Source organism: Moschus berezovskii, chromosome 28, assembly GCF_049115385.1.
Source record: "Moschus berezovskii isolate FMDL1 chromosome 28, NW_MosBer_1.0, whole genome shotgun sequence".
Taxonomy (NCBI): Eukaryota; Metazoa; Chordata; class Mammalia; order Artiodactyla; family Moschidae; genus Moschus; species Moschus berezovskii.
Window position 1 is genome coordinate 5909690 of NC_142487.1, and position 27663 is coordinate 5937352.

General features: G+C 52.7%; 2 protein-coding genes across 7 annotated transcripts in view; one reads left to right on the plus strand and one right to left on the minus strand.

Annotated features, from left to right (window-relative positions):
• EMILIN2 (elastin microfibril interfacer 2) overlaps positions 1-12210 on the plus strand; it is a 61458-nt gene extending 49248 nt beyond the window's left edge. The window contains exons 5-8 of the mRNA XM_055417140.2: positions 8235-8612; positions 9937-9969; positions 10220-10348; positions 11211-12210. Coding sequence (XP_055273115.2) covers positions 8235-8612; positions 9937-9969; positions 10220-10348; positions 11211-11548 — 878 coding nt within the window. The 3' untranslated portion in view covers positions 11549-12210. The remainder of the gene's footprint in view (positions 1-8234; positions 8613-9936; positions 9970-10219; positions 10349-11210) is intronic.
• Positions 12211-14424: 2214 nt separating this feature from the next.
• LPIN2 (lipin 2) overlaps positions 14425-27663 on the minus strand; it is an 82247-nt gene continuing 69008 nt past the window's right edge. For all 6 annotated transcript variants that reach the window (XM_088833383.1, XM_088833382.1, XM_055417147.2 and 3 more), the window contains 12 exons: positions 26404-26591; positions 24685-24778; positions 24239-24308; positions 23534-23623; positions 22841-22923; positions 21723-21867; positions 20568-20716; positions 19814-19900; positions 18784-18936; positions 18384-18498; positions 17724-17827; positions 14425-17371 (listed from right to left, as the gene is read on the minus strand). In XM_088833383.1, the coding sequence (XP_088689509.1) occupies positions 17227-17371; positions 17724-17827; positions 18384-18498; positions 18784-18936; positions 19814-19900; positions 20568-20716; positions 21723-21867; positions 22841-22923; positions 23534-23623; positions 24239-24308; positions 24685-24778; positions 26404-26591 (1423 nt within the window). In that variant the 3' untranslated portion in view covers positions 14425-17226. The remainder of the gene's footprint in view (positions 17372-17723; positions 17828-18383; positions 18499-18783; positions 18937-19813; positions 19901-20567; positions 20717-21722; positions 21868-22840; positions 22924-23533; positions 23624-24238; positions 24309-24684; positions 24779-26403; positions 26592-27663) is intronic.

The window sequence follows — 27663 nt, forward strand, 5'->3', positions numbered from 1 at the left end:
TGGTGTTGAGAAGCCTGGGGCTCCCACAGAGCTGAGGCACGCAGAGGGACAGTCTCTGTGCCAGGGCAGCCCTCCACCCCCGCCTCATGATTCTAAGAAGGGCCTTCCTGCCGGACACGCAGGACTGTTTCCACACACCCCAGGGACAGCAGCCCACTGCTTCCTCTTTCCAATCTGCCACCCCTTTCTTCTGCAAATGTCTTCAGGCAGTTTCTTATAAGTACTTAAAAATTTTTTTTTAATTTTATTGGCATATAGTTGATTTACAATGTTGTGTTGGTTTCAGATGTACAGCAAAGTGATCCGGTTATACATCCACATATATTTATTCTGTTTCAGATTCTTGTCTCATCTAGGCTATCCTGGAATATCAAGTAGGCCATACAGGAGGTCCTGAAGGTTATCTGTCTTATATATAGTAGTGTGTGTGTGTGTGTGTGTTCCTCCCCAAGTCCTGATTTATCCCTCACCCCTGTGTTTCCCCTTTAGTAACCATAAGTTTGTTTTCAGTATCTGTAAGTCTGATTCTGTTTTGTAAGTTCAGTTGTTTCATTTTTTTTTAATTGAGTTCCACATATAAGTGATGTCATGTGCCATTTGTCTTTCTCTGTCTGGCTTACTTCACTTAGTATCATAGTCTCTAGATCCATCCATGTTGCTGCAAATGGCATTACTTCATTCTTTTTCTAAAATTTATTTTTATTTATTTGGCTGCCCTGGGTGTTAGTTGAGGCATGTGGGATATAGTTCCCCGACCAGGGATTGAACCCGGGCCCCATGCATTGGGAGTGTGGAGTCTTAGCCACTGGACCACCATGGAAGTCCCATATTTCTTTCTTTTTAATGACTGAGTAATATTTCATCGTATATATGTACCACATCTTCTTTATCCGTTCCTCTATCCATGGGCATTTAGGTGGCTTCCATGTCTTGGCTCATGTAAATAGTGTTGCATCGAACACTGGGGTGCATGTATCCTTTCAAGTTATGTTTTTTTTCAAATATATGCCCAGGAGTGGGATTGCTGGCTCATGTTGTTTGTTGTTCAGTGGCTAAGTCATGTTCTCTTTGCCCACCAGGCTCCTCTGTCCTTCATTACCCCCTGGAGTTTGTTCAAATTCATGTCTGTTGAGTCCATGTGCTGGATCTAGTTCTATTTTTAGTTTTGAATGATATTAATAACATTTCATTTGGGGGGGCTACAGATTTAAGAACCCCATCTTTATCCAATTGCTTAGCCTAAGCTGTGCTGTAAGAATGAAAAAAACACAGGTTTTTTAAATAAGTGCTTAATCGTAAAGCCTGGCAGGGGGAAGAGTGGCCTCCTGCCAGTGTTATGACAGTTTTGGCCTTCAACTTGAAATTGGCTGAGTTTTAGGCCAGTGTAGGTCCCAGATAGCATGATGGAGTCAGTCCGAGTGTCATAAATACATAAAGGCTTCATAAACCGCACAGACTCGGACCACACTGCCTCTGGACAATACCTGCCCTTCTGCCCTGTGAGCATCTGGCTTCTGTAAAGCTCTTCAGTTGGTGAAAGCAGCGGCTGCTTTTCTCCGTCTGAACCTTGACTCTAGAACTGCTGTGTCCTTGGCGCCGGGCTCTCCCACAGCTGCGCAGAGTCCCCTGCGAGCTTGATAGAAATAAGGACTCTGGGCTCCCTCGGGAGACTCCTGCTCGGCAGGGGTGAGGTCAGTTCCAGGAATTTGTAATTAAATTTGTAATTAAAACAGAGATCCCCCCAGCTCCCGTCCTGGAAGCGGAAGGCAGACCCCCTCAGAGGCAGCTGGGCCAGAGAGAAACAAAGAGGCAGGGGTCAGGGGAGGAGGGAGGGAAAGCCCTAGGTGCGGGGCCACAGCGCCGCGCCAGCTCTGCGGGGCCCGCGTGTCCACTGTTGGGCTCTGCCGACGCTGTCACCGTGCCTTCTCATGTCCTGGCCGCAGCAGCTTTACAGCGAGTCTTAGAATCAGGGAGACCCTCTGCGTGTCCATGTGCAGCTTCAAATCAGCTTGTGGATTTCTATCAAAGAAGAAATCCCCGGTGACTTCTCAGGTCGGGTCGGCCTTTCTGGGGTTCAGTGATAACGGGTGACCTCCGTTCCAAGGGCACTGCCCCGCCGACGTCAACACGCAAGGCTGGAGCTGTGTCTGGGTCAGTGATCTGCAGGTCGCGCTTTGCAGAAACGCCAACCTGTTTGCCCCGTGGAGCCTGATTCTAGGGGCCTCCACGTGGTCACATTGGGTGAGACTCCTTTCTCGGTGGGCTCCATGCTCTGGAGGGACGGTCAGTACAGGCCCTAGATAGGTCATAGTCTAGGTCACAGTCTCTAGATCCATCCATGTTGCTGCAAATGCTTTACTTCATTCTTTTTCTAAAATTTATTTTTATTTATTTGGCTGTCCTGGGTGTTAGTTGAGGCATGTGGGATCTAGCTCCCTGACCAGGGATCGAACCTGGGCCCCATGCATTGGGAGTGTGGAGTCTTAGCCACTCTTAGCCACTGGACCACCAGGGAAGTCTCATATTTTTTTTTAATGGCTGAGTAATATTTCACTGTGTGTATATGTATATGTGTGTATATATATATGTGTGTATATATATATGTGTGCGTGTATATATATATATATATATACACACACACACCACATCTTTATCCATCACTACTGTGATGGAACCACACAGCGCCCCTGGGACCAGCTTGAGTGTTTTCACTCTTTGTTCCAGCCAAAGCACAAAGCAGCATTTCCACTGCTGTTTGCTCAGAGTAGGACAGTTCCTGCGAACCCATGGTCTCCCCCACCCTACTGTCAGGGGAGCCATGTGGGGTTTCTGTGCATCGTCTCCCCAGCCCTGAGGCTCTTTCACATGCCTCCCCATCCTCTCCCCACTTGACCTTCCAGCAGGGAGACCAGCGAGTGTCTCCTTGAAGCCCTTGCCTCGTGCCTCCCATGCCGAGTCAGTGCAGGAACTTGGTCCCTCAGCACCCCCTCTGAGCCTGGCGTTTCTCATCAGGGTGGCGTGGGCCCTTCCTAGGCACAGAGCTTTGCCAAGCAGTGTGACTATCCTTCCACTTAGCCTGCTGTATGTCAGAATGTGGGTGGGTTTCTTTTAAAGCCAGAAGTCCTGGGAATTCCCTGGCAATCCAGTGGTTAGGATTCCACGCTTTCATTGCCAAGGATCCAGGTTCAATCCTTTGTCGGGGAATTTCACATCCTGCAAGCCATGCAACCAAAAAAGAAAATATAAAGTCAGAAGTCTTGATTGTCACTTTAAAATAGTCCCACCACCCCAACCTGTAGTTGCATTTGGTCAGCAGACATACCCTCGCAATGCCAGGCAGCTCTCCACCCGCTTCCTGCACTGGGCTTCTAGTGAATTGGCCTGGACGTTTGCACAGTGACGTCACTGTCAGGGATGTGGCCCTGCACTTGTCACTTCATCTGATCAGCCAAATCCTGCCTGCTTGTCAGGAGACTTTGAGGGTTTAGCCCGAGTGGTGGATGACTCAGCCACACCGCCAACACAGACTCTGACATCCCCGCAGCCCTGCGCTGTGACACGACTCCATGGGGTTGCTGACAGTTTCCTCAGGCAGGTCTTCATCTTAGCACAGGTTTCAGTGGCTTTTAATAAGAACTTTAGCAGAGTGGGAGTGGCCTTTCCTACCTGCTCTTGGCTCCATCCTTGGCGAGGCCGTGGCCCGGCCTGTGCACAGCTGCATAAGGCCATGGCGGGGGCGTCAGGGCGGAGACCTGGAGACAGGTTGTGGAACAAAAGCATCATCGTTCCTCACGTGAAACACGGGCAGCCCCACTTGGTTCTTACAAACTCAACTCAAACGGTCACTGGATTAGAAACATATGTGCAGTTCAAAATGACACTGGCTGCCAGAGTTATCTTCCCAGACGGAGCAAGATGCTGTCCAGTTTTTTTCAAGTAATAAATGTGTGTGTTAGAGACACTACGTGATGTGCTGGGGGCCAAGGTTGGGGAGCAGTCGGGATCCAGGGTGGCTTTCTCGTGCTGTCTCTGCCGTGACGTGAGGGGTGTCGGAGCCACCCATTCTGCAGAGTCCTGGACGGGCTCCCCGTGGAGATCAGTGCAAGGTATTTGGCCCGAGCGGTTTATTTGTTCATTCTTTCCCCTCTGCCTTCCACTTACTGTCACAAGTCTGGGTGTTGAGGGAATGGTGACTGTAAGAGAGAGACCCATCACTGATTCTAGGTACTGGCATTGCCCTTACAGACCCTAGAAAGACGATTATCGTTGGCAAAGTTAGGGCGCCTCCTCTGCTGGCTGGCGGGAGTGAGGGTGCAGCCCAGGGTACCAGCCTTTCTTCCTTCACTAAATACTCAGATGTCTCAGTGTCACATGCCAGTCCCTGGTGACAAAAGATCATTAAAACGTGTCCTCACGTGTTTATCATCCAGCAAGTGAGGAGAGGTATAAAAGCCAGACAGGCCCTCAGAGCTCTGTGACTGGGAGGCAGGATTGTTGAGCGCTGCTGGGCTTCACGAGGAGCGGGGCTGTGGGGAGGTACGTGTGTCATGGAGGATTCCCGAAGAGCCCAGCCCCAGGGGCTGAACTGAAGGCGGCAGGAGACGATGGAGCAGGTGGTGCGGACAGGGCTGTCAGAGGAGACTCGACTGGATTTTATGAGCAGTAGAGGACAGTGGAGGTTTCTGAGCAGGGGCGATGACGAGGATGAACTCTCCTCTGAGAAAGGGGGAGGGAGGACCCAGAGGATGATTCAAAATGAGAAGCTGGACTTAGCCCGGATTGGGGTGCCCGTGAGAAAGGAGAGGGCAGAGTTAAATACGACTCGAGCACCCAGACGAGGTGCCAGGGAGGCAGATGGGGCTTCAGAGACAGGGATGATTTGAAGGGTTTTTAGGGGAATAGGTACGAAAAAAGGTGTGAGGGGCTTCTATTTGGCTATTTTTTTTAGGTGCTTTGGGTACTGTAATTCTCTGAGGGTTATAGGACTGGGGAAAAGTCTTTGTGTTTAAATTACGGGTGGAGACACAACCTTGGGCTGAAGGGAAGGAGCCAGTGAGGCGGAAGGAAAGAGATGGAGGAGAGGAGAGATGTTGGAGGAGCTTCTCCAGCAGAGAAGGGAGGTGGGAGCCTGCGCCGGGGAGGGAGGCCAACTTGTGAGCCGAGAAACAGCGTGAGGAGGAGGGGAGACGGACAAGGAGGGACCCGAACGTGCGTGGACTGGAGGGAAAGGAGACGAGGTGGGTCCTTGGCGTCGTCTGTGTTTTAGAAAAATAAAACACTTCTGAGAAATTTACAGTGGAAACCACCTCCCCTGCCCCTTCTCCCTGTTGCCATTCTCATCCCAGAAGTGGCCATGTGCAATTCTTTGAGCTGTTTTTTCCCCCGACATTTACTTCCATATTTCTAAATCTATTAGCTTTAGATAGCTCTATATGGGTATTATATACAGAATTTGACATTATCAGCTGCAGACATTAGCCTATAAGACTCTCTCATGTCTCCCCTCCTCCCAACTCCCAGTAGTTATACCACAAAAATCAAGTCAGTATTTACACTGTAAGCTAAACAGCTGAAAATAGCCAAATAGGACTGTGTTGCTTTCCTCTGAATTAGTAGTAGTGTTATTTGCTAGATATTATGTATGTGTCTTGGGATTCTCACTCACTGAAACTCTCTCAATACCATAAAAAGTATCAGGTCATTTCCATTTTTAAACTTTTTTGGCAAATTATGCATTTAATTTTTAAAAATTTATTTCAAATGGGAGAATAATTGCTTGACAATGTTGTTGGTTTCTGTGGTACAACGTTAATCAGTGTAGCATTTATCCCCTTCCATTTTTCAATCTAATGACCTCCCTCTGGGAGTCGTCTCTTCTCAACACAGCCTGGACTGCTTCCTCTCTAGACTTAAGAAAGCTCTAAGGCTTTCGATCTGAAACTTTTCACTACCATCCTAGAAGTTTCTTGAGCCTCTCTCCTGACTTACACCCTTTTCTTTACTCCACATTTTTTTATGGTTTACTTTCATTTCAGTGGAGTACATTTTCCAATAGCTTTTTAAGAAATGGTGCTCCAGAGTTTTGCTGGTCTTTAAATATTTCATGGCTGAAACAGGTTTATTCTAGTTTCACAACTGGCAGATATTTTAGCTGAGTATATAACTCAAGGTTAACAATGATATTCCTTCAACATTTGAAGGTGTTGTTCTTTTGCTTCCTGGTTTCCCTTACTTGAGAGCCTGATGATGTCCTTCTGATGCAAAGTCACTTCCCCCCATCCCCCAAGTCTGCAGGATCTTTTGTTTACCCTCAGTGTTCTGAATACGCCTTGGTTTGGGTCTTTTATTCAGTAATCCAGCTGGGGTCTTTTCCAGTTCTGACGAATTGTGTACTTGATTCTCTCCTTACCACCTCTCTATGCCCGTTTTTCTATTTTTTCGAGAAAGTTCTGGATTGGAAAGAATCTAATTTCCCTACAGTTTCTCTATTATCCATTATTTTGTCTACCTGGTCTATCTTCTAAAAGAGCTCATTGATTTTGTCTACCAACTCTTTCACTGAATTTTATTAATTTTGGCAAGCATATTTCTAATCAGTAAAGACATTCTTATTTTCTGGTTCAGTTCAGTCGTGTCTGACTCTTTGTGACCCCATGAATCACAGCACGCCAGGCCTTCCTGTCCATCACCAACTCCCGGAGTTCACTCAAACTCAGGTCCACAGAGTCGCTGATGCCATCCAGCCATCTCATTCTCTTGTCATCCTCTTCTCCTCCTGCCCCCAATCCCTCCCAGCATCAGAGTCTTTTCCAGTGAGTCAACTCATCGCATGAGGTGGCCAAAGTATTGGAGTTTCAGCTTGTTAGGCCTCTTTTAATACCAATCTATTCTTGTACTTTGGATACAGTGCCTTCTGTTTCTCTGAGTTTATTTGCCTATTTTGTAGAATAGGCACAGAGTTTGTAAGAAACACAGTACATGTGGGAGAGCATGCAAAGAAGCAGTTTATTTCGGACAGAAGAAGCTGGAGGGTGGGCATCCTTGCTAGTAAGGAGTGTGTCTTACTACGTTTATTTTCTTGTATTATCTATTTCTTCAAAGTTCCTTTTTATTGGTTGGTTATTTCCTTCTCATCCTGTCCTTCACTGTGGCTAGTGGTGTCTCCAGGTCTGAAATCCTTCATGCCACAGTGTCTACGTCCAACCCAGCCCTTTGCGTCAGAGTAGTGCAGAGAATTCAGGCTCGGTGCCTCCCACTGTACGGTGTGGATTCACTTATCTTCAGTGCAGTGGCGTTAGCTCTGACCACCCTGGGGGCACTGGAGAGACTGATGGTCAGTTCATTCAGCTCATGTTCTGGAGGGCTTCATCCTCTCATGCAGAGGGTGCTTGAGGAGAAGCTTCCCTTGGGGCTGGCAGTGGGCTGGCAACCTAGCTCTGTAGGGTAGAGGCACCTGTGTTCCATCTGCCACAATCACCTTTGTGAGTTTAAAAAAAAACCAGACTGGGGTGGGGGTGGGGGTACAATGCAATTTCTGATTTTACTTGATCGTAACTTTGGAGCTTTGGAACCTGGGCCATGACAGGCACCCTACAGATGGAGGAGCAGGTAGGTGGGGTTTGGCTGTTGAGGAGGGTATCCAGGCCAGCCCTGGTTATTCTTAGATGTCTTGCAGGCCTGCAGGAAGGGCTTCCTAGAAGGGCAGTTCCAGGAATGTATTCAGAGCAGGAAATGGGGGCAGTTTCCAGGCTGTGTCTCAGCACTGTTCCGAGAGGGCAGAGAGTGTAACCAGGAGGCTCTTGCAGTGCAAGTACTTCAGCTGGTGATCTTAAGGCTGTGGTGACCCTTGTGCGCTGCAGAGGCAGCTCACGCTCTCTGACACTCTGGGTCACATGAGGTCTGCAGAAGCAGGCCCTCAGCTTGCGGGGTCAGCGGTGGGGGCAGGCAGGTACAGTTGCGGGGTCATTATGGAGTTTTTGCTGCTGGAACCAAGGACAATGTTATTTTGGGGAGAGCAAGCATCATGTAGAAAGAGAGGCTGAAGACCCTCCTCTCTGGGGCAAGGGCTCCCCATGCTGTGGTAGCTGCTCTTGTGTTTACCAGTGGACCTGGCCCTAGGACCCCCCAGCACATACCTTCCCATGCCCATGGGGTCTCACAGAGGGGCCTGTGGCTGAGCAGTCAGGTCTGTGGTCTCTAACTCTGCATTTCTCTCTACTTTCCCACACGCTCAGCGGAGGAGCCCTCAGAAACACCTCAGCCTCCACCCCGGGGGAAGGCCCAGGAGGAGGCAGGAAAGCCCTCGAGCCCAGCAGAGGCCCCCACGGAGCTCCCCGCTCCAGTGCTGACCCCGCTGCCGCCGCCCAGCACTCCCTTGCCTCCGAGGGGCCCAGGACAGAAGCCCGTCCTGCCCAAGAAACGCCCCCCAGCCCTGCGGCCTGGCTGGGCAGGGCTGCCCTTCTTGCCTGGCTCCACGGGGGTCATCATGGAGACTGGAGAGGCCGGCCCCCCAGGCAGGATGGGGGTGTCGGGGCGGGGCCTGCCCCGAGGTGTGGATGGCCAGACCGGGCAGCGGCCAATCCCCAGTGCCGAGGGCTACGCAGGAGCTCCAGGTAAGTGCACCCCAGACATTGGGAGGCTGCCACAGGGCTCTGTGGGTCATGGGTCCAGCCAGCAGGGTACAGCATCCAGAACTGAGCTGTCCAAAGATGCTGCACTGCCCTGGGCACAGAGTTGCACCCTGGGCTATATTACTTGTGCCATCCAGGCAGCTCACTGATCCTCCCAGCAGGAAGTGGACTTGGCAAACCAAACATATACTAGGAGCCTGGGCAGCAGAAAAGAGGAGCACACAACCAAGTGGGTAGGGTGGAAGCTCTGGCTCCACCATTAGATGTGTGGGTGGAGGAGGCTGAAATGACAGAAGTTGGAGGAGGCTGTTGGAAGTTGGAAGAGGTAGGAGGATGGAGGCTGGAGGAGGCTGGATGTTGGAGGAGGGTGGTGAAAGGAGGTTGGAGAATAGAGGTTGGAGGAGGCTGGGAGGATGGAAGTTAGAAAAGGTTAGATGAAGGAGGTTGGAGAATGGAGGAGGTTGTTGGAAGAGGCTGGAGGCTGGAGGAGGCAGTCAGAGGCTGGAGGATGGCAGAGGGTAGACGGGGTTGGAGGGTGGACGGAGGCGGTTGGAAGACCTTGGATGCTGGAGTTTGGAGGCTGGAGGTTGGAGTACAGAGGAGGATAAAGGAGGTTGGAGGGAGGAAGTTGGATGACGTTGGAAAATGGAGGTTGGAGGAAGGGGTGGAGGAAGCTGGAGAATGGCGGAGGACGGAGGTTGGTGCCTAGAAGAGACAGGAGGATGGAGGAAGCTGGAGGAGACTGGAGGAGTTTGGATTTTGGCAGAGGTTGGATGTTGGAGGAGGACGCAGGAGGTGGAGGTTAGAGGCAGAGGAGAGGCCAAGGGGCACTCAGCGTTTCTGTCCTGAAGTAGGTGCTAGACATGCAGCTCTGTGACCAGCACCATGGCTGACATTCTGACACACGAGGAAACTGAGGCTGTGAGCCGGGGCATTGGGTGGGGGAGGTCACATCAGCTGTCACAGGATAGTACCGCCCTCAGAGTTAAACCCAGCAACAGCTAGAAGCGCCCGGCCCTGGCCAGCTACAGCTCGCCTGCAGGAAGCAATGCGGCTGCCAGGTGGGGCAGTCAGGGCCGTTCCTTCTCAGCCGCCCCTGGCTTAGGCAGGGTGCTGCCTTCTCTAGGATGACAGCCTCCCTTCTGTTAGTTCCACGTATCATGGGTGCGTATATTCTGTCGGGTGATGTGTTCCTTTGCACGTGTCCATCCTCTGACTCACTATGTCAGGAACAAGGGGCAGAGAAGGTACTCAGAAATGAGGGGCTGTCAGGGTTCTGATGGAGTGTCTGCGTTCTGATTTTCAGGGTACCCCCAGTCACCGCCTGCAGCCTCCCCAGGTACGTCAGCCAGGGCAGCAGGGGTGGGAGGGGAGGCCTGGGTGCCCCCCCAGACCTCACGCACGCGCCAAGCCTCCAGCTGACACCCGGGGCCCCAGGCGCTCCCACAGCCGCCTGCTCCTCGGGCGAGGCTGGGTGTCCGCCTGTGTGGTGGTGGCCACCCTGAGGGGAAATGAGAGGCCGAGGCCGCCCCTTGGGACCGCACACAGGCCTGGGCCGGGCCTGACCGCGAGCGCATTCTGTCCCCCAGGGGCTCCGGCACCGTCTCTCGTGTCCTTCTCCGCGGGGCTCACCCGGAAGCCCTTCCCCAGTGATGCCGGCGTGGTCCTGTTCAACAAGGTGCTGGTGAACGACGGGGACGTGTACGACCCCAGCACTGGTGAGTCCGCCCGTGCTTAGCTGCTCTGGACGGCCTCCCCGCTGGAGGTGGCGAAGAGGGCCCTCCCACTGCCCCTTTCTGAGCCAGAACTCGCTCACCCTGCCGGGACGGGTCTGCTGGGCTCCAGCCCCCAAAACGGGAGGCCAGCCTTGAGCCTGGGCTGCTGCCCCAGGGGCTGTGGGTGCCTCACTTGCGAGAGCGGAGACGGGACCCCTTGGTCCCCGCTGTTTCCCCGCCCATGGGCACCAGCAGACGAGTGGTCACAGGTCGCACGCGCAGTGGCTGGGGCTCTGGGGAAGCAGCTGGTTCTGGGCAGAGGTGGGAGCTGCTGCCCAGTCCCCTGGTTTTAGCATCAGGGCTGCTTTGCTGTGTGCTCATGGCCGGCTTCCTGGGCACCCTTGCTCCCCCAGCCTGGGGTGTGGGGACAGCGTGTCCACCAGTCAGTGGCTCTTGGCACTCAGGGGTGGGGACCTCCAGTTCTCCCACAGGCCCAGAACCAGAGTCTAGGCCATGGCTCTTAGTAAATGGGTTCCAGTGACGCTGAGCAGAGATGCAGGCCGTGTGCCCAGAGCGCAGGGCCTGGTCTGTCCCCGAGGCTCTATAATATGATTAAGAGCTCAGTGACCTGGCCATTACAGGGCAGGTCGAAGACTTGGGCCCCCTCCCCAGAGCCCTTGGAAGTGGCCACTCCTGCCAGGGTCTGGGCTCCAGCTCCTCCAACCGTATCTCCACAGCTCATCCCCCTGCAGTGGGCCTGCCTCTGGTGGGCAGGGGGTGAGCTGTCCACCTTCATCCGGGCTGACTGCCCGCTCGGCACACAGACCGTGACCACGTGCTCAGGTGTCCGCCTCCCTCCCTGCAGGGGTCTTCACGGCTCCGTACGATGGGCGCTACCTGATCACGGCCACCCTCACGCCCGAGAGGGACGCGTACGTGGAGGCTGTCCTGTCGGTGGGCAATGCCAGCGTAGCCCAGCTGCACACGGCCGGCTACCGCAGAGAGTTCCTGGAGTACCACCGGCCGCAGGGGGCCCCGCACACCTGCGGGGGCCCGGGCGCCTTCCACCTCATCGTGCACCTCAAGGCGGGGGACAGCGTCAGCATCGTGGTCACGGGGGGCCGGCTGGCCCACACGGACTTTGACGAGATGTACTCCACCTTCAGCGGGGTCTTCTTGTACCCTTTTCTTTCCCACCTCTGAGGCGGCCGGGGAGCGGGAAGGGGCTGAGAGCGCTCGGAAGCTGTAATATATTCAGTATGTGTGCAGCCGGTGCACGGGGCAAGCTCTCTGCAGACACCCGCCGCTCCTCCAAGACAGAGGTGGCCGGCGGGGGAAACCACGGGTTAGCATGGCAACCGCTCCTGTTGCTCCGACTGGACAGCTGGACGAGAGTCGGAAGCACCCCGCCTGCCCCCGGCTCCTCCCCCGTGTCCCCCGGCCCTGCCTCTGGCTGGGCCTACCAGGTGCTGACCGCGGAGCTCCGGCTGCTGCCTGGTGGACTACATCCTCCTGATGGACAGCGAGGAGGAGCTGCTGAGAGGAGGCAGGCGGCAGAAACTGGTACCCGCCGCATCTGTCTTCACTGGAGCAGAGCCATCGCCGGCCGTCTGTCTTCGTTTACTGTGCTGGCAGGAGAAGAGTTGAAACACTGAAGTGGCACAGGCCACCACAGACCCAGGGTGGACAGTGGGCTGTCCCAGGCTTGGCTCGCCATCCCCTCCCCACCCCTGCCCCCATGCAACATTTGCCTGGCCGAGAGGATGATGCGGGAGAGACTGTCGTGTGGCTTGTTGGGACTCCTTGAATGACATGTACGACTCAAGTGCAAAGACAGGGAGTGGCAATAAAAACGTAAAACACTTCCAGTGTAAGTCTGGTGCCTCGTGGATTGAGGGTTGCTACTAAAAAGCGCAACTGGAGTAAATGAATTTAATGGCTGTAGAAGCATGAATACATGGATCTCAACTGTGCAACCGTCATCCCTCAGCATCCAGGCTGTGCACCGTGGGGTCATGGGTGGCTTATAAAGACAGACCGGATGTGCCTGGAGGTCAGAGCCCCCCACAGCGGAAAGGGGGGGCTCCTCCAGGGGAGGCTGAAAGTCACACTTAACCAGCAGCTGTCCAAGCTAACATGACTGCTTGCCGCCCAGCTCTAAGAGACCTCGCACTCCCAGGGAACCAGAAGCAGATCACACCGAGGCCGTCTGGGAAAGGCAGGAACCTTCCCAGGAAGCCCAGGCCCCTCACTCCTCTGCCGGCAGCCACACAGCCCCCTTAGCTCCACGTTTTCACTGGTCAGGCGGGTAAAACCTGCTGGCCAACTAAGTGCCACTGCGGGGAGGCAGGTACCAGGGAGAGACGTGGATTATAGAAACAAGTCCTCTGGCCTAAATCAAGCCACCAAGTTGCTCTTATGCTATTATATGCCTTTTCCAGAACTGCTCACCGGTGAGATTACAGGGTGGCCCTGGGTCCTTGAGATGGGGTGAGCCTTCCTCCTTACCCCTTCCCCCCAGCTAGGGCGGAGGGGTGGGGTGTGTGCTCACCCTGTTTCTACAGCTGGGGAACTGGCTGTCAGCAGCTGTGGCTTCCTAGATATGACTCATGGGAAAAACCCCACGCCGTGGAGTGTTTTCAGGAAACCCCAGTTGGCACATGGCTCTGCCCTCTCCCCTCACAACCCCCTTCACAGGCCTTACCCGGGGCCAAGCGGCACAAACGCCCAATGAGAACCAGACAGAAGGCAGAGACTGACCTGCCTCATTCCACAGATAGTGCTAGAGTGGTGAGTGCCGCGTCCTCCTTGGCGGGGCCTTATGACTCGTCTACTGCAGTGGTGAGTTTCAGCTCTGTGTCCACGACACGCAGTGTAGACAGCTCAGAGCAGGTCCTGCACTGACTTGAGGAGGAAAGGTTCACCAGGAGTCAGAGCCTTGAGAAGGGAGTGGCTGGGCTGAACTCAGGCTGAGTGGCTCGGAGAGCTCGCTCTAGAAGTCAGTGGTCTGGAACTGAGAGCCTGGGAGTGAGACATGTGGACCAGGGCCCTGGACTCAATCAGGCATGAGGTTACAACTTCTGAAATGATGGGGTTGCTGAGAAAAAAGTCAGGGTGCACCCTGAGATAAGCGGTGACAGGACTGGGATGTGTCAGTCCTGTCAGCAAATGGCCCTGTTTAAATGATGAGAAACAAACAAAACCAGCAATAAAGACCGAAAATCGGCACGCACTGCAATGTGAAGTCACTCCCACGTTAGCACATTCATCTTTCTCAGTGAGCCTGTCGTCTTCTGGACTGTTTTTTACACTGTGCGGTTTGAAAGGAAAGTAGTAGTTGTGATCAGAGACACGCTTGTAGCTGCACAGGCACAGACTCACTTCTCACACCTGCTCGCCTCGCCCCGGCAACGGGGAGGGCAGCGCACAGGAGGGACTCTCTTCCTGATGTGAACCAGTCTGAGCTCTTCCCTCCTTTGCTGGAAGGGCACCCCACAGAGCTGCAGTCCCCACTCCCCAACCTCTCGCCCAGCCATTCCATCACGAAAACAAGCAGAGAAAGTGGGTGCTGTCCCCACGTAGAGGCACATGCTTAAGGGAGTTGGTGGGTTCAACGTGGGCTCAGCCACCCGAGGGGATTAAATAATACATGGGGTGTGGTTTTTGACCCAGATCACTCTGAGTCTCCTGACAGCTGATGAAAACATCAGGAGGGCTACCTGCTGTTCACCCAGAGAAAGGGCTTTAATGCAAGGCAGGGCGGCCAGGGTCCTGAGCAGGGCTGACAGGTGGGGGGATCCAGTCGGGAGGATGTCAGGGGGTGATCCCCAGAAATTATGTAGGTATGACTGGATGGCTGCCTGGCAGAACCTACAAAGCAAGGGAGGTCAGTTCCTACGGGTGGAGCCTCACTTTTGGAGTCAGGTCTTATAAAAACAAGCACCAAAAAGAAGCCCTTTCTATACACAAACTTAAGTGTCAGCAGAGATCGAAATGCTAATTTATGGAAATTAGCAACTTCTGGCAAGAGTTTAGAAAAGACAATTTAAATGTCCTCTGAAGGAAAAGGTCAAGATGCATTGAGTTCACGTTCGTTTATTGTTGCAACATTTTGTTTTGAACATCAAACACTGCACCAAAATATGAGCCATTTTCAGACAGTTATCTTTGCCAAAAAGTAAGTACTGATGTTGACAATTTCTGACAACTCAAGAAATGTATTAGTGGCACTGCTGTGTCTAATAATCAAACGTCATCAGAGACCGAATGTAATGACTAAAAGAGCAACATTTCCCCTTCCTCTTCTTACCTTTAAAAAAAAACCCAAAAAAGTAGTTTTCACCTGGAAAGAGCACTTACTTTAAACCAAAATGAACTTTTCACTGGTTTCATTAAACCCAGCATTCTCTAAAGCAGGAAAACAAGGCTTCCCAGAGTTAACTAAGATGATACTCGGAAAGATGACAAAACCCCTGGGAGAGTCTGTCTTCACCGACCTGCAGACAATGCAAGTCCGTTCCTGGCCTGTTCCTTTGGGTCTGGCCGGTACCTCTGAGGATGCACTCCATCTGCAGGGCCGTGTGCAGTCAGGGACACGAACCGTTCTGGCTCCGGTGGGTGGCTATCACTCCTGGATTGTCAGCAGCTTTCATCTCACATCATGCTAAGAAGTTTTTTCCTTTTTCCAGCTGAAAACTAGTCACTGTCCTACAGCACAGCAGACGTGGTCCTCACACGCAGGGCCGAACCTGCCCGCTCTGGGCCCGCGAGCGTGCTTCCTGAGCCCCGCGGAGACACAGATGGGACACCACAGCCGCACGAGCTTCTGCGTGCAGACACCGAGGCAGGTGTGCAGGTGGGTGGGATGCAGTCGGGAGGGACGGAAAGAGGGAAGGGGCCACGGCCATTCCACTGGCGGAGAGAGTGACCCAGAGGCGGCTCCTCGAGATGTCGCCCGCCCCCAAGAGCGGCGAGCAGCCACCGCTCCTTCTCAGCTCTCCTCCTGAGGTCTGTGTACAAACACAACGAGGGCATCTCTCTTTCACAGAAAGAACAAATGTCATTTGTACCAAATGGCAATGGATTTTCAGCACAAACAATACTTTCATGACACTCGAGCGATAGTTGTCATCTATGTTCAGCGAGAGGGGCTTCTTTAAATGAGGAGGAACACTCAGGTGGATTAGCACGTGTACCCGGCAGACTGGTGACACCCGCGGATCAACGTGCAGGGATAAGACGACACACTCCCGCGCGGGCTCCCAGTCTTGACCCTTTGAGACGCCCCCGTCCCGAGAGGAGAACTCATCAAGGAAAAGAAGCTGTCTCATGAGAAACTCTTTAAAGGACAATCAAGGAAGGACGACAGGAAGGCATGTGTCAAGCTTTCCCGTACCGCACACGCACACACAAGCCTATGCGGCTCCAGGGAAGGGCCTGCACCGAGCACAGGGCCAGGCCGCCACTGGCAGCCGTGAGAGGAAGGAGCCGTGGGCGACTATGATGTCCCTAACGGGGCAGAACCTCACATGAGCAACTCAACCTGGCTTCCTGACCTGCGGTCCATGAACAGGTCTAAACGATGCATCCTCGAACCATCTGTGGTGGGAAGGTTTGCGCTGGCGGAAGCATGTCTGATTTCTCTGGGAACATGGCTTCCGGGCTCTGCCTCCAACATAGCTCAACGGAGCCCGGGACCTTCAACCCTCTGCTCTGGAGAGCAGCCACCCCCACTTCTCCAGCTCGAGATGAACAGTACTGTGGTGGAGCAAACTAAAAAGAGGAATGTCCCCAAAAAACAGCACAGGGAAAGCAAGAGGCGGACCCGAAACCACAGTGCGGGGGAGGGGTGTGCACTGCTCTGCAGTATTTCACTGTGTCACCCCCTCTCCCCCTGACTCTGGAACCTGCTCACCGTTTCTTCACCCAACGCAGGGCTGCATGTGGTCGCCACTGGTCCCGAGGGCCTCCCCTCTTACCAGTTCTCTTGATTTCAAGCCCGAGGGGGCTGTCTGCACCTGCTCATCTCTGCAGACTTGTGCTCACAGAGGGGCGTGTGGACGGGACCCTTCCTGAGTGGCTTGCTCAGTTGCAGGCACGGGGAGGGGCAACAGACCCCTTCCTGGGACCTGGCACAAGCACACGTCTGCATCTCTAGGCCTCCCTGAGAACGGAGTCTCCCTGCTGGCTAACCAACTCCTGCTGCCAGCACCACTCTCACGACATCACACACAGCCTGCGAGACCCGCCGCGCCTTCTGGTGGGTCCAATACCCAACAGTCAGGTCCCTGCCGAGGAACGGTCAGGGTGAGGCCATGGTCTTTCCTTTCCCCGAAGCCCCAGGCGCCAGAGCCAGCTTCCTGCTTCCGTGGAGGAGGACGTGGAGGGAGGAGCCCGCGGGAGAAGTGAGCGGGCGGCTCAGACAACACCAGTAACTGGACCCTGATTCCCTACAAGCAAGCCTTGCTCTCAGAAACACTCTCAACTGCCCAGTGGAAATCAGAACACTTTACTTTGTGCAACGTTTGGTCCACTCTTAGCTTCTCTTTTCTTCTTCTTAAATTATGCAATTAAAGGAGCACCCGGCACGCAACTCGACACAGAGCATGTGGGAGGCCCGGCCGGTGACTGGAGCCCGGGCCTCGGGCCCAAGCCTCTCGCTGCGCCGGCCGTGGCACCACACGGCAGCCCTGGGCCCGGGAGGGTGCAGGGGGCGCATCTGGCCCCGGCAGCTCCCCAGCCCGTCCCTGCCGGTGCCCGGCGGGCAGTGCGCCGTCCCACACCTGTGGCCGGGAGGGTCCCCGCGTCCTCTGTCCAGCAGAAGGCCGGTCGCCTCCCCTGCTGCGGGGGCCGCGATCCAGCCCCCCGCCAGGGGTGCTGCCTCAGACCAGGTCCTCCAGGTCCACCTCGGGGATCGGCTCTCGCCAGTAGCAGAAGGAGCTGAACTCCGGGCACGGGAAGGCGGAATTCTGTTCCTTGTTGAGAAGTGGGAACACGTGCTCCACGAGCTCGCTCAGCCTGTGGTACCTGGGAGTGGGGAGGACACACGCCATGACTCAGCACCTGACCTGAGGGCACGAGACAGCAGGCTGCGAAGCCAGGTACTCAGATACCTCAGAAAGGAAGGGTCCCAGACGGCGCCCTCCTTCCCAGGGCTCCACCTCCCTCCTCAGAGTCTAGGCTCCCCAGCCACCCCACAAAGGCGGCTGCAGAGCGGGGCACAGCCCAGCAGAGGTGGGGGATGACCCAGCAGAGGGGAGGATGCTCTGGCAGAAGGGGACAGAGCCTGGCAGAGGGGAGGCTTCCAAGGGTGGGAACAGCTCTGACACCTGGCCCCCGGCTGCACGGCGCCAGGGCTGAGAAGCGGGAATGCACTTACGAGGACTTGTTTCCTTTGGTCCTTTCTTGTATCAGCTCGCCCTTGGGGTTCACGGTGAAGATCCTGCAGTCTGGGACACCCACTTGTCTGTAAGCATAGACGTCCTGCCGCAGAGAACACAGAGCAGGGTGGTTACTGAGAAGTTCTCGGGCACACTGAGAGCCAGAAGCGTCGCATCACAGGAAGCTGTGCATGGAGAACTGTGGCTCTGGGGCAGCCACCACCGAGGCTGAGCTTTAGACAGACACAGACTAAAGAGGGAGGCCAGCGCACACTGCAGAGGGTGCTCGGGAAGCCAGAGAACGTGGGCGCCAAGGAGACTCCAGGCCCCAGAGCAGCAGAAGGGAAGCGTTCGTGGCTGGGGGGTGGGGAGGCAGTGCTCGAGTCCTGGATCTGGGGGAGTGGATCCCAGGCTCGGTTTAGAATTCATGGAAATAGAACTCAAGCCCCTGGTCACACACAGGCATCCCAGGGCAGGTCTCTGCCCCCTGCACCTCCCTGCTGCGGGAGGAATAATGCTGATGAAGTGAGCACCCACCCAGCACAGGAGACCTCACTGCGCCCGCACGCCTGAAGACTAGGACCCAGCTGCACCCTAAAGCACCGTCCTGTGCGTGTTTCCCACGGCACCCGCGCGTGCAGCCCGGAGGAGACACCTACATTTGGGCGGTTCCCAAAGGCAGCGTAGAAGGGCTGCTGAGCTGGGGCAAAGAGATTCTTGATGTCGGTCAGACACTGAATCTTGAACTTCTCCGGCTTCTTTTCTATTACTTCCCTAGAAGAAAAATAGAAGTATCACCACCAAATCCAAAATGGCAGTTTTCCCTGGTATGTGGTCTGAAAACCCACAACCATCCATTTTTCTAAATCCTTCATAACTGATATCTTTCTCCATCTCTGCCAGCCTGACTTTTCTCAGCTGTGTCTGGCACAGACCAGGTGAGTGGTGTGTGAGTTAGAATAACATGAACTCAGACCCAGAAGCTCTGTAATAGATACAGCCCAGGCAGGCCCCGGCCCCCATAGGCACACACACGTGCGCGCACACACGCACACGCACCTGTGGAAGGCGGAAAACAGGCTGCTGGGGGACAGCATGAGGGGGCCGCGGGGCAGGATGGTGCCCTGGTCGTTGACCCAGTGCAGGTAGCCGCGCGTCATGTCGGCCATGCCGATGGCGCGGGCCGAGCAGTACAGGAACTTGTAGCCGTTCCTGGAAGAGAATACGTCCTGTTTAGCCCGTGTGCTGGTCAGCTAAAGAGGGAAAAATGCATTTTTTCTTTTCAAAGGTCCAAATAAAGTTCCTCTCACCTCCCATGAAAGTCAAATTCCTAAATTTAATACAAGTATCATCAGGATTATAAAGATCTCACCACTCCATGAAAAACACCATGGAGATGTGATTAGGGATTATGCTAAACTTTCACGTAATAATATGTCTACAGAAGCCAAATTATAAAATTTAAAACTGGGGGCTGTCTTTAAAGGATATGCTGTAGATGAAAGAGACAAAGGATCTTATTTACAAATACAATTTCCAGAATGCAAATCATTCTATAAAACAAGGAACAAAACTCTACCTGGGTAACTGACATACTCGTAATTTTCATATTGGGACATTCTCAACCTCTGCTTAAGACACTGCAATTCTGCTTATCAACTTAACTCGGATGTATTAGGATTCCCACAAAGGCCACAGGACCATGTTCTCACAAAAGGTATTCGATGGAGAAGACCACCTAGCACACTGACTCCCCCATGCACACATGTATTACCCACTTCAAGACAGACAGTTAAAAGTACTCCAAAAAATTGCAAATGATTAAACTACAGCTACAAACCCAAGTACAGCTGTAACTACTGACACAGGTAGTGCCTACAACTCGCAGCCCTGTGCGAGAACAAGGTGTCACCCGCCAGGCACACGGCTCCAGTCCCATGGGTGGTGGCTCACACTTCCCCTTGTAGGAGGCTCCAGTGAGGTGTGAGAAAGGAGAGTGAGAAAGCTGGATCACAAACAAGGTTTCCTGGGACTATTTCTATAGGCCCAGCAAAACCCCAGCTCGCTAGCCGCAGGGTCAGGCACCTACTCGTTGATGGAATGGTACAGCTTCGCGATACCCTGGTGCGTCCAGTCTTTTCCCAGCTGCGGAAGAATCTGTCCCAGAGCATCAGACCTGAGAGGGTGGAAACAGGAGGAGGCGTCAGGAGCCAAGCGTCTGACTATTCGTGAAGCACCAGCTTCCGTAACAGCAGCCGCTGGGGCAGGGAGAGGGCCTGGGGCGGGTGACAGCCCACAAGACGGTTTCCATGGTCTGTGTGTGCACAAGCCGAGGACATCACCCAGCAGCTCTGAGAGCCACCAGACCTGAGGGCCAGCCCTTCACGCCAGGGAGCATTCACAACCACACAGGCCTCCTCTTCTCTCTAACCACAACAGCTTCTATTTTTTCCTCCCTGTGCCAGAATTTGGAGACCGAATAATTAAATCTTTCCAAGAGCTGTTATTATTATTATTATTGTCATTTGGCTGCGCCACAGGCTCACGGGATCCTAGTTCCCCAGCCGGGGACTGAATGAATCTGGGTCCTCACAGGTCAAAGTGCTGAGTCCTGACTTGGCCACCAGGGGAATTCCCCGAAGTTGTTTTGGCCTTATGTTTGTATGACCCCACCCACCTCCTCCATCCACAGAATGATTCTGTGGGGACTGCACTGAGGACCTCTCAGTGCACGGAGTTTAAGAAACTGTCCTGCTGGTGGCTGGTCACTCAGGTGAGGAGGCCCCTGGCCCTCTGCACACTGAGCTGGGCCCTCCTTTTGCCACCCCAGGGCTCCCGCTTACTTGGTTATCGTCCCGTCAATGTCGGAAATGATGACCTTGTCGTTCCAGTTCCACAGGTATATGGTCCCTGCACAGCGGCAGGTGCCTTGATACTGGGTTGTGATACTAAACACGACATCATTTGGACCATCTTGGAGGTTCAGTTTCGCCTTTCATAAAAAGCGTAAGAATCAGCAAAATCAGAGCTTTGAAAATTAAAGGCACATCACTTTGACGGAATTACACGCAACAATTAAGTCACACTTTCCAAGAAAATGTGGTCAGAGAAACTACTAAGATACAATGTTTCAGGATGGGGGACACATGTACACCAGTGGCTGATTCATGATGATGTATGGCAAAAGTCACCATAATACTGAAAAGTAATTAGCCTCCAATTAAAATTAATTTTTAAACAATACAAGGTTACATGAAAAACGATCCTAATCTCTAAAATATATAAATGTGTGTGAACAGACAGGGACAGAAATACATGAACAAATCAACTGTTAAAAAACAAAAAAAGCAAGGAAAAGCAACAGAAAACAGTTTTGGAACAGAACTCAACACTCCCCAAACTGCCAGTAGCATCTCAGGACCCAGCTCTGGGAGGATGGATCGGGGCTGCACCTGGGGCTTGGGAGCTGGACTGAGGAACCTCAGCCTGAACTGTGTGTAAGGTGCTCAAGGGCCCTTCTGACCCCTGCTCCCTGGTCCCCTCCCTGCCCCCCGGGATGGCCTGTGTACCAGCGCTCCTCCTCCTTAGGGCACAGCAGGACCAATTCATACTGAAAATGGGTGAAGGTGAAAAGTGGGAAATTTACAGAAAGGGGGAAATTGCATCTAGGTAAGATGTCATTTCCCTCTGGCTGTGGCTCCTATGAGACAGCATGGGGCCCAGAGCCAGTCTGGATGTGTCAGACTCAGGCTGAAAACACAGGTGCTCTGGTTCACTCCCAAACATGGAGGTAGGAGGCCTGGGGGTGAATGAGGGGAAAGTGCATCCCAGGGGCCCCAGGGGTGGGGCTGCTGCTCCTGGACACATGTGAATATTTACATGGCCACGTGCTGGGCCACATGAGGCACGGGGTTGGGCGGACAGAAAGGGAGTCTCGTCAAGGTGACCAGTTACTATGGCTCATGAGACTGGACCCACCCAGACCACACGGGACTCACGATCTGGTCTGAGGACAGACGAAGAGACTTCTTATAGGAGGTTGTGCCACTATGGCTTGGGGGTTCTGTGGGGGTGGAGTCCACCTTGATGGACTCTTCCAGTTCCTGGGACCCTTCATCACTCGATGAGTCGTCCTCAGCCGACCTGTCAAACACAGTCTGTTATTGGAGAGGCTGAGGGACATTTACAGACAACAGCTTTTCATTCGTGATCCGAAGGAGACAGAGAAGTCCCAGATCCACCCAGGAGCCAGACCCAGGGTCCACGCTGCATGTTCCACCGCCTCCACGACTAGCCAGGGTCACTCTCCTGCCATGACTGGCTGTTTTCTGCTAGAACCGGTGACTGCTACTAGGTCTGCCCATTCTTGTTGAAAGGGATATGTATGTTTTAAAAGGTACAAGTTATAGAAAATACGAATGCTTACAGTGATTTAAGAGACTAACAAAAAAGATTTTATATAATCCTTTAAAAAGAAGAGGGTAAAGAACAGGAAGATGAACCCAAGAGTCAGGCACGGGACGAAAACAAAAGATGTGATGGGGGAAGGAGCACGGTGGCAGAAACAAGAATGGGTGCATCGCGGCCCTCCCCTCCGGCAGCCAGTCCACATGTCCAGGGCAGACTCCTTCCAAGAAACGAAAGGGACCCGCACCCATCTCTGAGGTTCTGTCATGTCTCCTGCTGCACCTGCCAGCCAGGGAGCAGGGCCCCAGGGCACAGCACATCTTATGATTCCCCAACACCTGCTTCCCAGAGGCCTGCATGTCAGGGGCACCTGTCTCCACGGCTCCAGAGCAGGAGCAAGGTGCTTAGGAAGCAGCAATGAGTATCCTGACTCTAAGCTGATGATACATATACAGACATAAATATATTTTTGGCCACACCACATGGCTTGGCTTGCAGGACCTTAGTTTCCTGACCAAAGGTCGAACTCAGGGTCCCAGCAATGAGTCTTGAGTTCTGATCACTGGATCACCAGGGAATTCCCTAGGCTAATGATATTTTTCAAGAAAAGCAGAAGTTATCTGTTACCTGAGTGGCACAATGAAGCCACTGACTGTCCACAGAACAAAAACATTTCTGACTAAGAATTATGTAAATCTGTCAAAGTCACCTGCCACTGGCTGGCTCCTTCGCGCCTGATGGCCGGTCACTGGGCGGCGGGACCTCCACTTTCCCTTCCTTGGCCTCTGGCAGCTGGAACGACAGGACAACAGTGATGATGAGCAGCTCTCGCCCTACTGTGAGGGCAAAAAGCCATCAGCAGCTCCCTCAAGGAATTAGCAAAAGTGCTGTCTGGATCCACAAATCGAAAACGCTAAAGAAACAGACTTCCTCTAGCTTAAGCCAAAAGGACAGAAACCTGAGCGAGAAGTCACCGCTGTGTGTGCAAAAAGCTGCTGCCACCAAGCCAGGGGTAAGGACTGTGATAGGACACCAGCTCAGCCACACAGTATAAGACACATGGGCCACACCCACGAGGCCTGGGCAGGGATTGAGGGCACGGGGTCCCCTCCTGGGGGCAGGGGGCAAGCTCTGGGGGTGGACTTGCGGTCACGGCGCAGCGCCATCCCTCACCAGCCCGGTGCCCGCGGTCTTGTGCCCGGGCCTCCTGCCAGTACACAGAAGGCCACACAGCGCCACCACTGGGCGGCAGTGAAGGTGACCAGCGACGCACGCGAAGCACCGCTATCTGACCCGCACAAGGAACTGTTCACACACGGCGCCGACTACCGTGAAAGAGCATCACGGAGCCCAAATGGGACTTCCCCGTGCGTGGCACTCAGCCCGCTTCCAGCTCAGTTACCTGCTTGGTTATGCTCTCCCTCTTGCGCCAGAACCACCAGCGGCCAGATTTCTTTGGCATCTTATCTTTGACCCAGGACTCGACTGTGGCCTGAAAACAGTGAGCACAGGTGAGTCCAGCATCTCGGGCACAGGGCACTCGACCCCTCTTCTCCCCTCAACCAGAGGGCGGTGACGATGCCTCGGCCCGCCGGCGCCCTCTCTCATGGCCGTTCCGTGCTGTCAGGCCGGGTGGTCTGGCCCCTCTCAAGGGCAGGTGGGCTGCTCTCCCTTCTCTGCCCTCACGAGTTATGAGGACCAATTGATGACATCACCTTGGTGGACAGATTCCAAGCCTCACTTTCTACGTAACAGGCTCATTAGCCACAAGCTGAAGGAACCATGCTGACGCCACGCTTCCGTGGCCCTCTTCCTACTGCATCTTGCCATATTAATAGGAGGAAATGTTTTTATCCTATATTTAACTAAAAATCAGTGAAATCTCTCAATCTTGACACACAATCAGAAACTAGTATAAGTATCTAGTAAAAATGACAGATATGGCAGCCCAGCCAATTTCCTGGATTTCTGGGCATGAGATGATTTGACTGATGGTATTAACTTTATAATATTAAGTAAAACTGAACAGCACCCAGTTTAGAGACATGCACACAAGGATTCTCAAAGCGCTGTGTGCTGCAGACATTTCTGGGGAGCAACAACTCACCTTGGGCAGGCTCTTCTGGAAGACCTGAAGGCTGAGGACCATGGGGGCTGCCAATGCCCAGCTGTAGTAACTGTGAGAGCAAAGCCAGGCACGACCGTCAGAGAGGATAGGGCGGGAGAGGAAGCAGAAACGCTGGAACAAAGCCCTTATTCTTTCCAATGAAGACGCGATCAGCTCAGTCTCTTGCCACATAAGCAACCTTTGCTTCAAGCCGAACTTCTCCAAGCAGAGAAGTAGCACAATGAGTAAAACAGAGCAGCATTTCAAGCCTCGCTTGAAAATAAAGCTGAAGCTTCAGCTTCCCTCCAAAGTCGCTGCCCATTTAGCTCATTTATATGAAATGGCATAGTGAGAAAGAATAGTTAAAAACTATATAGCACTTAGGGAAAGAAAAATCTGCAAGAATATTTAACGATTATAAACAATGAAAGAGCAAGAGTATTTACCGGTTATATATCCGTATCACAAGGTTGGGATTGTCTATGAGTCCAGGGTTTTCTGCAAATTCATGGTATGTAATGATGTGCTCCATGAATTTCTCTGTAAGGTAAGATAACAATTACCATCTGGTTAGAGATTACACGAATAAACACCCATGTGAGCTTATTACAATACTCTTCATACTGAAGTGACTATAGGATCAAAAAAGTACTTCAAAACAAACCAAAAAACCCAACAACTAACTTTTCTATGAGAATCAACAGCAAATGGCAGATGTTTGTGTTTTTTTTTCCTGGACAAGAAAAAAAAACATTTCTTTTCTACTGTCCCTCTTTTACCACTCTTCCCACAGTAGTGAAAAAACAAAACCAAAAACCAACCAAACAAACAAAAAACAGGAGAAAGGGATAAGCTAGGGACTTTGAGGCAAATAGATGACAGATGTGAGGGAGGGAGATACGAAGGTCCGGGTTCACACACACTCAACTCCATAACCAGCGAAAACTGTTGAGTTTCATTCTCATAAGCCGGCGTGAAACCCTTGACTGGCGGGCAACTTTTAACAGCATAACCGGGGGATGTTCCCGGGGTCTTACAGCCATTAAATGCACAAGTGCAGCTACATGAGAAAACCACCCAAGCATTTTACAGTGCGTGGAGGGAGAAACCAAACACAGCAGATGCAGCTGAGGGTCTCTCAAGAAGAAACAAACCCCGAGTTCCTGCAGAACAAATGAGGCTCAAGCATGACTTTCTGTCCCCTGTTCCCAGAGGCTATCCTCTAATTCAGGAAAAACTCTAATAACAGAGAAAACTCTCACTGGGATTGTTCCTCCTGGTCATCTATATACTGTTTACTTGCCATTTCTGCCCCCCCCCAATAACAAACTCTACCTAATAGTCTTTTAAGTATAAATTTTACAGTTTTACATAAACTGTATGTCCCCTCCCCCACCTCTGTTTTTTAAAGGGAGGGCTAAAGAGGATTATAACGTGACCTAATTTCATCCCTAGAAGGAACCACTGCCCATAACACACTCAATTTCTTGAAAAAAGTAAACAGAATTAAGAGATGAAAAAGTGATCACCCCATGACCCTAAGAAGAAGATGATTTAGGGAGTTCCAGCCGAGAGGCCCAGGGCAACCCAGCCTGCCACACACACAAGACAAAAGATGACGTTAGTCAGAAAATCTTTCCTGAGAGGAAAATCCATCAGGGGCCACCAGCCAAACTGAGAAAACATGAAGAGTTCAGTTTACAAAAGGAGGTAAGATCAGAAAGGCCAAGAACTGGCTGGGACAGATGGACACACAGGTGCTCAAGTCCCGCAGGGCTGTTGGAACCAGCCCTGCTAAGCAACCCCCTTTCTCGTGAGCGACTTGACTCTCCTGGGCCAACTCTCAGACAGAGTAACCCCTTCTACTTTTGCCAGAAAGACCGTTTCACTCAGCAGACAGCTTTGGCAACATGAAGCCCTCCTCTTGTGCTTAGGCTCTGGGCTGAGCTGACCCCGGCCGCCTAGTACATAGGGCCGCCTGAGAACCTGCCCCCAGGCCCACAGCCCTCCCACCCACCGACACGCTGGGTCACCCCAACACGAGGCTCCTAAATGAGGGGCGAAGAGTCTGACGTCCAAGGGAGACCCCACCACCTCCATGAGACCCCAGGGCTGCATGCCCGGCATGGCTCCACCACCCAGGGTGGACAAGGCTGCCCGCCTACCTTTGGAGATCTCTCCGTTCTCGCTGAGGCCGCCGCAGAGCGACAGGGTGACGTCGGGCAGGTCCATGGCGGAGTCCGAGAGGCACTCGGTGCCGCTGTCGGCCGCCGCGCTGCCCACCGACTGGGGGGACTGGGAGCCGGACAGCGTGTCGGACTCAGGCCACTGCCGGGAGCCGGGCTCCGACTCACTGTGGGGGAAAAGGCACTGGCTATCACACCCCTGCCCTGAGCCCGACGGCCAAGCTTGGGGCTCCCTGCCCCAGACGCAGCTTTGCTTAGGCAGTGCTCAGACCCCTATCCTAGACGACACTGAGACAATCCAACAGCACTGCCGAGAAATTAACAGACACAGTAAACATGCACACACCAATCACTCAGTCACGCGAACCATCACTGATGGCCTTTCTGATTTAAATTAAAGGCATGAAAGACTTACCAGCATTTATTTACATGACAAAAATGACAGGGTAAGAAAAACCTGATGTCTGGAAACCTTATCTTAACTTCCTACAAAAGGCTGTGGTACCATACTCATCTCAGAGAAAACTGCTGTAGTCCAAGGTTGTATTATTGTTAAAAACAAGGCTTTTCTAAATTAATTTGCTACTTAATGAAAACAAAACAAAGAAATTAACCAAGTAAAAATTCTCAGGAGGATGGACACACCTCAAGAAAGAAATGCACCAAGAAACCAGAAATAAACTGTTCCTACACTGGTGAGCCCCAGAACCAAAGACGAGGTTACTCAATGTTTTCAGTTTTCTAAACAAGGTGTGAAAGCCAGGTTTTAGAAGCTGATCCTAAAGGAAACTTCGTAATGGAGCATAAATTTGAGAGAGAAAGGACATGGAAATGACCTTACATCTCTTAGTCATGAATGTTTCCTACTCTACACCTTTTGAACAGATACTTAATGTAACTGAAATACTTCTAGAATTTTTAAATTCTTTTATTTTTTTAAAAGCCAGTATATAAATGCATGTCATCTCATGAAGTTACATGATCTTTAGAAAAAAATCTGAAATTTGAGCAGTAGGTGGCAGCAGAGTACAGCTCAGTCATAAACAGAAAGCAGCTTCAAACACTACCACGTTTTGCACTTGAGCCTTTGAAGAGAAGATTCTGGTGTCTGGGACTGAGCGATGCACATCCACAACACAGTTTTGAGATTAATCGGATCAACAGAATGTGCTGCTAATTGGAGACGGTGAAAAAGCCAAGGCCACCTAAGCAGTAAATGCCGCCGCTGTGCTGGGGCCC